Source organism: Syngnathus acus, chromosome 1 (assembly GCF_901709675.1).
Source record: "Syngnathus acus chromosome 1, fSynAcu1.2, whole genome shotgun sequence".
Taxonomy (NCBI): Eukaryota; Metazoa; Chordata; class Actinopteri; order Syngnathiformes; family Syngnathidae; genus Syngnathus; species Syngnathus acus.
In genome coordinates this window covers 8,437,263-8,449,844 of record NC_051087.1, presented here as the reverse complement: position 1 = coordinate 8,449,844, position 12,582 = coordinate 8,437,263, and the positions used below count along the sequence as shown (strand labels likewise).

General features: G+C 39.7%; 1 protein-coding gene across 1 annotated transcript; it reads left to right on the top strand.

Annotated features, from left to right (window-relative positions):
• Positions 1-1,960: 1,960 nt before the first annotated feature.
• Positions 1,961-12,244, top strand: cplx2l (complexin 2, like). Its single transcript, XM_037257781.1, has 4 exons — positions 1,961-2,192; positions 3,162-3,255; positions 9,549-9,727; positions 10,870-12,244. The coding sequence occupies exons 2-4, from the start codon at positions 3,225-3,227 to the stop codon at positions 11,059-11,061; spliced, it is 402 nt and encodes a 133-aa protein (XP_037113676.1). The 5' UTR covers positions 1,961-2,192; positions 3,162-3,224; the 3' UTR covers positions 11,062-12,244.
• Positions 12,245-12,582: the final 338 nt, after the last annotated feature.

The following is a 12,582-nucleotide window of genomic DNA, read 5'->3' as shown; positions in this document are numbered from 1 at the left end:
GCAGTTGTCTCTGAGCGTTTCCAGGCTATAAACGAGGTGATGGATGTGTTGGTGCCACAGTGGGTTGACTGGACACAGTCTCCTGCGTCTTGATTAATTGATGTGAGATGCAGCAGTTTAAGCTCCCCCTGGTCCTCTGTGTGCTCTCAGTCTGTCCATTCCTATTGAGTTTGCCAATGTAACCACAGGGGGAAAGGCAGGGATGCTTTAAGCTTTTGCAGGGGCATGCTTTTTTAGGGGGCCAGATAGCAAACACAGCAAAAAAGTAGGTAAACACTTGAGCATTTCAGATTTTTAAATGATGTGCTTTTGTATTACAGCATCTAATGGGTGTGGAAAAAGGAATGTTTTTGTTAAAACTGTACCATAGGAACACAGGCCACATGACGTTGAGCAGGTCCATGGCTGTCCATTATGATTAAATTGGGATGGGTTTGGATTAGTCATGTCCGGAAAAATTATATTCATGAATTTTGGTCGAGGTTACATCATATCCATTATATGTAGCCCGTGTGATTTTTAGTTGTTGTTAGTTTTTCTTTTAAAACGTTTTTACACATATTTTCTCATAGTACAGTATATTATTAGATGCTCAACAAATTTCAATGGCCACTTTTGGAACGTGCACAGTTACAGAGTCATTGGTAAATTGCAGGCTCATTCTACCCTTAAAATTGCATGGATTCATCCAAACTGAAAAAACTGACAGTGGGCAGCATAGCCAATACTATTGGATGGACATTATACGTATAGTTATGGGTATATCATATAAGATAATTGGCTCGGAAATCAACCCAGATTATTCCAGTGCATGTCTGTCAGCTAAGCAGATTGTTTATTTGTCCAAAAAGGCAATATTCTTCCCAAAACCTGATGGAGTGGTGGAACTAGGGCTGAAAAGAAAACAATAAATTGGTGCCAACTGTGCTTGACAGCTTGTGTTTGAAGTAACAAACACAAAGAGTAAAATCAACACTCAAGTGTTTGTGTTTTATATATACTATTCCATTTATTTGAGAAGATTGTTTGAGCTGACGAAGGCCACAATTTTTAAGGGAGAGACATGTTTTTCCACAGAGTGAAAACTTGTTTACAATATACGATACCGGCTTTCAAGCTTGATGGAGTTCATAGCGTTGATTGGCTGAGCACAGGCAATTCAAATGGTCTATTTCTTTAAAGAGTTTGCTGAGGCCAAATTAGCACTAAAGGTGGAGTGAGAGAGTTTATCTACAGGTTACAATAAATGTGTTGCTCTGTGTCTACCGAGTGTGCAAATAGTGCTGATGCTAATATCGGACCTATCCGAGTTTCTGTTTTGAATCCCTGCATGTTTATAAACATTCAAGTGTGGTTCTTGAGATCAAAATACCAATGTTTAAACAGCTGGATACATTTGTTTACTTTGTTTGTGTATGAGAATAGACCAAAAGTATGTATCTGAATGAAAGACAAATGCAGTGTGGTTAGGTTATGTGTGTTATTTATGTATGTCAACAAAAATTGAAGTGTATACGGTCTTCAAGTAGCCACTTCACAGTGCAGATCTTTTTCTGCCATGTTAAGACTCTTTTGTGCGACTAGCCTGCCGCATGATCAAAGTCCGCTGTGACCACTCCCACAGTGGCGCAGCCCTCCCTCTCATCAGTCAGACGGCTGCACTAACCTGCAAAATAATATCCGGTCTAACCCACGTCTGCATAATTAAGCCATGCATGTACTGTGTATGATTTACACTGGTCATGAAAATAAAGCCCCGAGTGTGCATGAGAATGGACATTATGTAAGTAAAGTTGAAAACATTATTTGTTGCTAGTTTTTTTTTTTGTTCAAGAAATTGTATACAAAATATTTTTTCTTTTTTGGACACAATAGCAAAAGACCCGGCTATTTAAACGGAGCTACTTACGGTCATGCACTGTTCCCCTCCCCTCCCCTCCCTCGCCCTCTGCATGTTCTCATCTGGTCCTGCAGAAACCCACTCGCTTCTTCCTCCTCCTCATCGTCCCTCCTCCTCCGCTGCAGCCTACAACCGGCATGTCTGCCAACTAAGAGGCTCGATTTATCCTTTTTTAGACGCAACAACTTGTATATTCCGCGACACCGCTCGAGAAGAAGCAGGCTATTTGTAGACCCGCAGCGCCTTTTTTCCTGATTTGGGCTGAGAAAGAAGGACGAGGATCCAAATCAAGGTAAAGGATGAAACCACTATTGGTGCACCGCGCGGGACAGGATGGGGACGTTTTTTGTGCTCCTACCAAAATACGCCGATCGTTCGCCGAAATATTGAATTACTTGCAAAACGGGAAATGTATCGTTCATCTGAATGCTGAGTTAATAAGGGTTCACGTGAGGAGAAATTGACGCCGCATGCAGCAGACGATGCTGAAGAGGAAGCAAAGGAGGGGAATGATTCGAAGAGGCTGCTGCAGATTAAGGCAACCGCACTTAATGAGTGCCGCAAGTTTTGTAATGCAGCAGAGCACAAGCAAACGCAGCCAATGTGTCTTTTTGATGTATTATGTGGAGAGAAATGTTTAGCAATGTCCAATATTATACCACATTTTAGAGTTACAATGTCACCCGAACTTCAAAAGAACTGATTAAACCATTCACATGCAAGACGGATTATAGTATGCTCTATTCACTTTTAAAATATAGAAAGCAATTATGTCTTCATGGAGGTTATCGTTATCACATCATGGCTTCTATTGCTGCCTTGACCCTCTTCGAGCTCCACCGCTTTCTCCACCAGTGCTTTTTCCCTATGATGATACATCACAGGTAGTTTTGTCAGCATAAACCACAAGATGGATTGCAGTTAAATCAAGGACGTGTACATCTAGAGAAAAGTCAGATCATGGTACATTGGAGGGTAAAGACTTCTCTAGTTTCATTCGCAACATTTTTTTGCCTCTTTTAAAGTGATTCATAAAACACAATGAGTGTGAATAATAAACTCCTGTAATAAAAAAAACAACAACACTTTTCTAGGAGCATTGATGCTTATTTTCACATCGTCCTAACTGGAGGTCATTCGCTCTCTTTTGTGGATCATCCCCCCCCCCTCCTCTTCGTCCCATCAAACTCTCTTGTGTGACGCCCAGCGGAATAAATGTCCTAACAGGCTTAGCTAAAAGTGTTTTGTGCCCCCGCTGCAGGTCCGTCCGTCCGTCCTCGATAACGTGACCCGCTGAAGGAAGAGAACACAGAACTGCTTCATCATGAATTTTGTAATGAAAGCTGCAATGGGAGGTGAGTTGGCTGCCAGGCGACGGCTTGATTTAACAGCACTGCAGTGTAGACCATGTGAACGGGATGCTCAGCACAAGCGGGTGCACAGGACCAGCTCTTGCAATTCAATAGGATGGTGGATGCTTTAATCTAACCTAACTTCAGTCCTGAGCAAATGTTGAAATCAAACAATCACTACTCATTAACATTATTACAGAAAACGGTTGCACAGTTTAAATATGTATTTTTAGTCACATAATATCATTTTGTCGTGATGCATCCACGTTTTACTCCACACGTCCTTAAGAGGCTTTTTGACCCTTCTCGAGCAGTACACAAAACAAGATTCATAATGGCAGTTAGCCTGAGGCATTAGCAAACTAAGTGGTTAAAAAGTGAATCTTTTTTTCTTTACCATTAAACCACAGGTGTCAAACTCAAGGCCCGGGGCCCAGCTCTTGCGCACCATATTATCTTATGAAGCCCACAAAAGAAATATTGCACAATGATGTCACGTTTCATGCTAAAATACCAAAAACCGCAAGATAGCTTTACTTTTAAAAACATTTGAGACATTGCCTCTTTTTTCCTCACTGTAACTCCGACATGGACGGTGACGAAAATGAGTTAAATGCAAGTGTAGCTTTTGTATCAGTACTAGTCAAGCAGCTGTGGTGGTGAGCGGGCAGGCCCAAATCCAAACACAAGCCATAAAATCAAGGTAGGATGGGTTGGTGTTGAAGAACTTTGGAGGCCTGAACTCAGCCCCATTAATCGCCTTTGGGATGCACTATTGTATGTATATATACTTTTCCCCGTACAGTGTATTATCTTCTCTTAATATTATAATAATTTGCCCCCTAATTAATCCTCAATCCGGTCATGTAATTCATCCTCCTTACTCCAGCTTTTCGAGGAGAGCAGCAAAAACGTCCGTTATAATTCCGATGCAGCACACGTAGCGCTGAGATGTGAACAATGCAGAGCTGTTGTTGTGCAGGTTACAGGGGTGTCTTTGGGTTACAGTGAGGATGGGGAGATAAGAAGGAAGAGCTCCCACTGCTCATTGGGATTCCGAGGAGGATGTTGCTGCCTCATCCTGCTGTATTTCAGAAAGCAGCTGCGCTTTATGAATCCCAAAATCAACTGCAATGCATCGGCTGCTGCTCAGCAGTGGGCTGCAGTCTGCCTGCAAGCCTGTTTAGGAGTTTGCATAGTGGGACCACATCTTTTACAATACAGACTGTTGATTGTAAAAAAATGATAGTAATTCACATGTAAGGCTGATTATTATTTCAGTAATAGTTTCAGGAGTTTTTGGTTGTAGTCGATTCTGCAGCAGAGCACAGTGACCTCCTTGCACACAACATCTGTGAAATTGCTGACTGTCCGCTGGATCACAAAAGGTCGCTGCATGGGGGAGAAGCGGAAAATTGAAGCAAAACAATTATCCAGAAAATCAATCAGCCAAGCCTTCATTCCGGCTCTCAAAAATTGTCAATCAATACATCAGTGCTGGTGAGATATTCTTAACTCAATTTTGTTTTTAATGGTTAGGCATCTGCATGGCCTCGTGGTCAAAGCAGCCTCACATGAATTGGTGAAGCACAAATTGGCCAGTATGAAGACAAACACAATCCAATAGAAAATTTACATTGAAATGTACATCTTTATCATTTTACAATCATGGATGAAAAACTTCTAATTTTTCATAATCTGAGGCTTTGTGTACCCTTCCTATAGCTATCATAACGAAGCTACAAGAATAGTCAATAATTATCACAATTTACAGAGAACCACCACAGAAGCTTGTTTGCACAGTTATTTCCACATACAACTAAATTGTGCTCGAGGAATGCAGAGTTAATTTCTGGATTACTGTACATCAAAATGACATTCATACAAATTAGGTTCACCTTGTAGTGTGAGGCCATTGCCTTAGGCTTGAATTTCCACCACTCCCGAGTGCTTGACTGCTGACTCAGCCCTTCCCGGCTCATCTTGAGTTAGTGTGACAGACTAAGGGGCTGTTAAATGAGGCGGACATTGGTTTGAGGGAATGAGTCTCCTCCACAAAGTAGGCTCAACTACGTAGTATATCCGCATAAAAGTTGAGTGTAAAGAAGAATGATCTCAATTTATCTGCATTTGTGCATCTCATTTTTTTTTCATTTATTTTCTTTTTTTTTTGTTTTATTTGTTTATTTGACAGGGACAGTGTAATCAATGAACATTTTTGTAGATCCATCAGAATTAGCCAAGAGGCTAAAATTATTATTATTATTATTATTATCAAACAATGATTTACTTAATCAAAAATGCTACTTCCCTTTGTCAATATGCTCTTTCAACTGTATTTATGGCTTTGCCGATAAATATCCATATACACAAAATTATGAATAATATCATCAATGAAAAGAGTGTTAAAAGCAACTTCTAGTTAGGTTGAATAGAACGTACTGCTATTAATATAACGATCTCTTGCCCTTCATCAAACAGCTGTATTTATATTTATAACACGTTCGGTGTATTTGAAGTCAGACAAAACAGTGTCATTGGAGGTCAGTTGAGAACAGAACACACCTTCCGATGTTTTTCTCTCACCTCAGAATGCATCGGCAGACACTCAGACTGATTGCAAATCAAGTCTTCATTGCTTGATTGACCTTAGACAGACACACACACACACACACACACACACACACATGCACCTCCCCACACACGTCTCCCTATTGAATTTAACAATCTCACCTTTTATGACCCATTACACTGTAATCTTTTCTTTCTCTTAATAGTGATGTGTTTTTATTGTTAATCTTTGTCAACTTTGGGAACACTTAAGTGATATTAAATTTAAAGGACCAATGCAAGCCATTAGCCAATAAGATACATTTTGTTATAAATGAAGTTATGCTCAGTTCACCCAAAACTAGACCTTGATGTTCTCTTCAGGCTTTCTCTCCACTCTTGGAGAGGATTTAGAGAAAGATTTGCACGAGAACCTCGTGGTATAAAGGAGAGGGGATGAATTGCTTTAATCTGGCACTGTTCATTCAAAGTGCATGCACAGGCAGAAGAGCCAAAGGTTAGTCTTTTTTCCTGTCTTATTGAATTTCACAAATACCTTTGGAGGAGAGGGATTAGATCAATTCAAACAAATCTGCTACTAAAAAACCCAGCCCAGAGACCACTTCAAATCTGGTGATTTTACTTGTGAGTCAATGAGTCACTGCCCGTATGACTTTATATTAATAGTTTGTTGACTCATTGATTGTGACTTCAAGACCAACCTAACAATTTTTGTAGAATCAATGTTGCACAAACCTTTACAACAACGGTGCACATTATTGCCAGCTCATAAATGGGCAAGCGCTCCCATCAAATTATTCTCTAAGCAAGACCCATGTGACGCATGAGCGCTTTAATAGAACTGCTTTGACAGGATGTTGCTGTATCGCTTGCAAATGGCACACAAGAGCTTAGCTCACGGCTCAATATAACTCAGGCTTTTGTCTCCTAGGATCTGCTTCTTCTTCTCCTCCCTTTTTTGTATTATCTTTTACAGCCAAGCAGAGACAATTTGAATGTGCTAATAAGCTTTCAGGATCAAATGAGGAAGTCATCGTGAGAGAATCATTTGACAATGAGGCTAAGATGACTGTGAGCCACTGCTTCATTTACCACTGTGTTGATATCAAGGCTTATTTAGTTCAATCCTGAAAGTGCATCAAGATTTTATTCATTCTAATGTCAAATTGTAGTTTTTAATCATAAATATTTGGTATGCACAAATGATGTATGCACCATTATAGCTGCACAACACACCATCATTACAGATGTACGTGCATATAGTAATTCAATCGGGAAGGAAATATGAGCCACTATTCCATCGTGAAAGTGTTGCCTTGAATCCAAATCACATAACAGATTGGTCATCCATACATGCACAATGACGTACACATTCTGTAATGTGCACATGCATTAAAACACAAGAAGTTGTTCAGCCGAGCATTGCTAATTAATGCATGCCGAAAATGGTGTGAAGTCATTATTTATATAATCCATATCGTGGCTCTTACTGGAAATGTATTGCAGCTTTTCTTTTCTTTGACACCATCCCCATGCACATATTAAACACATGGCCTTGTCATGGTTGGCTGCATATTGCCATGTCAACTTCTGGGCTGCTAAGACTGTAACACCGGACTCGAGTTAGATCTCTTGATTTATGTCGTTTCTTTTTATAGCTCACTTCCAATCCCTTAATTAAATTGATATACTGTCTTACAAGAGTAATTACCAACGTGAATGTGAGATTCTCGTGACTATAGCTTGCCCAAAGATATTAAAAATGGCAGCTAGTTAATCATTGCAATGCCTACAGAATGCTGACTTCCTAAAATTATGCCATGATGCCGCTTGGTGAGTGAATGATCAACAAATTAAATCTTAAAGCGGAAGTCAACCCAAACATTTTCTTTAAAATAATTTGTTGTCTTTGTCCCCTCTAGTCTAAACATGGCATTCTGATTAATATTGTGTTTGTGTAATATGAGTTAAGACGCAAAATTCAACCCCTTTTATCCATCTCAGGGGGCGGCCATTTTTTTGCTTACTGTCGACTGAAAATGACATCATAGTTGTCAGGTTTCAAGTCACAACCAATCACGGCTCAGCTTCAGAAAACTGGTGAGCCATGATTGGTTGTGACTGAGCAACTGTGATGTCATTTTCAGTCGACAGCAAGGTTAAAGATTTCCGCCCCTAAAATGAATAGAAACAGGTGGCTTTTGCCAGTTTGATTCATATTCCACAAATAAAACCTTAATCAGAACATTGTGTTTTGACTAGTTGGGCTGCACAGAACATATTACAAGAAAAATTGGAGGTTGACTTCCCTTAAAACGATAACAATGATATTCCATCAGGTGTTGCCAAAGTAATACTGTAATTGCTTTGCAGTGAAACACAAATAACGATGATCAGGTCCAATCACAAAAGAAATTAGCTAATACCAAACCGTGAATATGCTCCACTATATTGTCTATGTGCCTGCATATTGATAATGTGACTTAATCCTCCCCAAGGCAGCAGGCATGTAAAAATGTCCCATCCGTTAACCAGCCCTGCACATCATATTTTCTTATCTGTCGAATAAAACACTCACATTTCCATTTCATTCTCATGTCTCTCTGGTCCCTTCCACCTCATCTTGTCTTTTGTCTTCTATCTCTGCAATGTGCCGCACTTCCTTTTCATTATGCTGATGAGTGAAAATACCAACAATACCAGCGGCGGTACTCGTCTCACGGATTTCCTTTCTCGCTTGCTTGCTTTCGTACTCTCCATAGATGCCCCCCGTCGGCCAGCCCCCCAAGACTTCCCGACGCAAAGCCCCCGACAGCCCACTCTGCTCTTTCCTGCACTCTGTTGCCCTCTTTCTTCATCCTCATTTCCTTTAGTTTATCCTCTATCGTCTTTCATTTGTCACTTCCCTCTAGTCACGCTCTCGATTTTTTTTTTTTTTTATGGGGAAACTGAAGCCTGTTGGATAATCCCACTAACGGGAACAGCTCGGAAAATGTTTCTGACACATTCCCACCTCCTCATTATATTTCCCTTTTCTACTATATATACACAGAGTATCATTATTGACCTCCTTTTTCTTTTCCCTCCCTTTTTATCTACTCCAGTCTTCTCCTAAACCCGCTGCGTCAAACTTGTTTTCATCACGGCCACATTGCAGTCTTACTACCTTTCTAGATGTTGCTCTTGGTTTAAAGATAAATACTAATGCAATTAAAATGTATTAAATTTCTATACATTTTTAGACCATTTAGAGGCATCACAAGTGCTTCATGAAGCTTTATTTGTCCATCACTAGATTTAGATGTGTACATTTTAAACCAGAGTTTCAGTCAATTCATGATGAAATTCTAGCTTAGCTTTTTTTTTTAAAATATGATATTCACATTAAAAAAAATTCAATAATGGCTTGGTTGTGTAATTCCACACGAATGGTGAGAAGGCCAATGTTCAGTACACAAGAGATGATAGAAATGATGAAATGATATATATTTAGAGTGTTCAATTTAAAACAACTGAAATGTGGGGGAAATTTGAGAACCAGTAGGTAATAAGATTCCGTGGCACTTGAACACCAAAAAATTCTATTGCCCTTTCTTCATGCAATCTTTACACTCAAGCTTTTTGACATCAGTCTTTCCAACCGCACACTGTAATCTTCCATTTTGACGTGAGAGAGTACCGTGTGTCTCCTGATAGCGCTTAATTGAGGCATGTCTCTCATCTAGGTGGTCCTCCTGATGTTGGCAAGATGCTGGGTGGTGAGGAGAAGGAAGAGGACCCGGATGCAGCAAAGAAAGAGGAAGAAAGGCAGGAGGCGCTGAGACAGCAGGAGGAGGAGAGGAAGGCTAAATACGCCAAGATGGAAGCCGAGAGGGAGCAGATGAGACAAGGCATCAGGGATAAGGTACCACGGCAATATTTCCATATTCAAGGTTCTACTAAGTCAGCGCAAAATCAGAAATGAACAAGAGAATTAATGCACAAGTAAGAGTGCTCTTGTCACTCTTAGCAATAAAATGCTGTCCATCATATTTGAACAGTTTCATGATTTTGGATTATGTCCTCATTTTTAGCACAAACTTCTAAAGGCTCTGTGTCACCTGCCAGCTTTTTTTTTTTTTTTCATAAAGGTATTTTTACAGCAGACTGTGCCATGGAAGCAGACAATTAAAGAGCTATTTTTAATTGCTTTGTTTCCTTTGGTGTGAACTCCAACTTCCCGACACTGTGTAATAATGCAGGAGAGCAACAGAAAATAGCTGAGGAGAATTAAAGAAGCAAAAGTAGTCATTAACAAAGCAAATAATACAATTATTGCACAACAAATGGAATTTTGTGTGCATGGTGGGAATATCTTCATTAATTTCACAAAGTAGGTGGAGTGCAGCGAATAGAGAATACAGAATGTTTGATTATTTTCTCTTTTAGGTGCTGCTCTGAGAGTAAGAGTATGTTTGTATAATTCTTAATGGTAAGAGATTTTATTCAGCTTTCCGCTGCTATTTTTGCTGCCATTCGCTTTACTACTTTGTCAAATAACACTCCAGTTTTCTAGGTAAAATATTTCACAATCATCAAATTATAATAAAACTTCTGGGGCCATTTTTCATTTGACCTTTTATACTTTTTTCAGTAAATTAATAGAATATTAAAGAGAAAATCCAGCCCTGATAGTCCATTTTTCACTAAAAAGCTCAGTTTATATTTTTGATCAGGAAAATGACATCAGTTTTCATTTTCTGTTTTATAAATTAATCTTGAAGGAATAATGAAATAACCATGACAAATGCCTACTTTTAATTAGGATTATGGCCACCCCTCCCGCATCTCTATTTAGGCCCACTTCAAACCCTAAAAACAAAGCAAAACGATTGGAGAGCAAGAAATCAGCAGCCAATCGCAGCTTCGGTGCCGTTTCTGTCATGTCTGTACACGTATGATATTGTCTATTAATATGGGTCTGGAAGGTTTCCCTAGAAATAAACGGTGCATGATCATTATCTGATCTCTTATCAATTCTCGGATCTCCATGCTTTGATACACCAGTACGGCTTGAAAAAGCGTGAGGAGGCTGAGGCTGAAGCAGCGGCTGCAGCCGAGGAGCCTGCGGCGGGCAGTTTGACACGACCGAAGAAGGCAGTGCCCACCGGCTGCGGGGATGAAGAGGAGGAGGAGAGCATCATGGACACAGTGATGAAATACCTGCCAGGTCCACTGCAGGATATGTTGAAGAAGTAAGACGAATTGCCAGCCAGTGATAGTGCTCGCTGAAGTCGTTACCAGGTTGGCTTCAATCCCAAAACTCACGCTCAGATTAGCAATGTAAATGATTCAAATTTGGTTTATTCAAAGGTGACTATTAAAATTTTTGAAAAGTGAATTGCCACTGTCATGCGGATGTAGACTGCGCCATTGGGTGCATGTGTGTGTCTCGCAAAGGGGCCATTGACACAATTCGAAACAGTCTTTCCTTTTTCTCTGACTACTTCCATTGAAGAGCTTGAAGCATCAACACGGTGTTCTCCTTCACCTCGCTGTTCACTTTAATTGTACATAAGCAATCTATATAACAAGCCTCAAGCAAGGCCAAACAATCAAAGATATCCATTTATTATACTGTCTGTCTCTAAACTAGAAAATGTGATGACATGATAAGCCATATTTAAAAAAAAAAAAAAAAAAAGGATATTTAAAACAAAATTTGTGCAAGCTCTTAAAGCTGCCGTTTGTGTTTGTGTCGAGTTTATGTCAAGCCGTTTTGTACAGTGTTACACATCCTCCGTGAAAAGTGTTGTCTCTGTTGGACGTCAAAGTGTGCTCACCTTTGTGTAATGTAGGAAATGTTCCGTGTGTCTCGCATGCCATTTGTCTTGACGAGTATGTGACTATGTACAAGCCACTCCCTTTTTATCCTCTTCTTTGTTATGCAAAAAATATTAAGGCAATAACTCCTGAGTTTGTGTTTTTCCTTTATGTCAATGTAACAATGAATAATAGTAATAGGAAATAAAGCATTTAGGCCATTTAATTGACAGGTTTGGAGGGCTTTCTTTTGTCAGTAGAAAATGCGACTCTATGGTGGTTCTGACAACAGTCAAGCTTTCAGCCATAAAACCGCCAATTGTAGTGCATTAAGTACTGTTATATAACAGCGAGAGTTGTGAATGACGTATGACATCAGTATTGGACGCGTACAACAATGTTTTGTTTCCCGTCTTAATTTGTGGATAAACATAACATCCATACACTTACTGTCACTGAAGTGACCACATGGTAATAGAAGTGTTTAAATGATGTTTCATTTGTTGTGGTATACGAAAGCGAGCTGCCGAGGCGCCATAGACTGTCATGAGCAATAAAGGATTATTATGTATGTTTCTGCCTCAGAATTAATAAAAACCTAAATATCTTGTTCACATCAGCAATGTTTTATTTCCTTTCTTAAATACTTTACAGGGGGGTGGATGGGCTAAAAGTAACATCAAACCCAAAGGTAACTTAACTGTTATGTAAAATGTTTGCTTTCGGGCCCTTTTTGAGCAGACAAATAAAGCCAGTAATGGGGAGTTTCTATTTGGCTACTTCAGCTTCCAGGTCATGGTTTTTTTTCTTTTTTATACAAATAAGAATCTCAGTAACAACAGTAATGATATAAAATGTCAATATTGTTGTTGCATGAGATAATATCAACTGGAGGAAACTGGAGTACCGCCGAGCAGGCATGGGGGAGAACATGCAAACTCCACACAGGAATGCCAG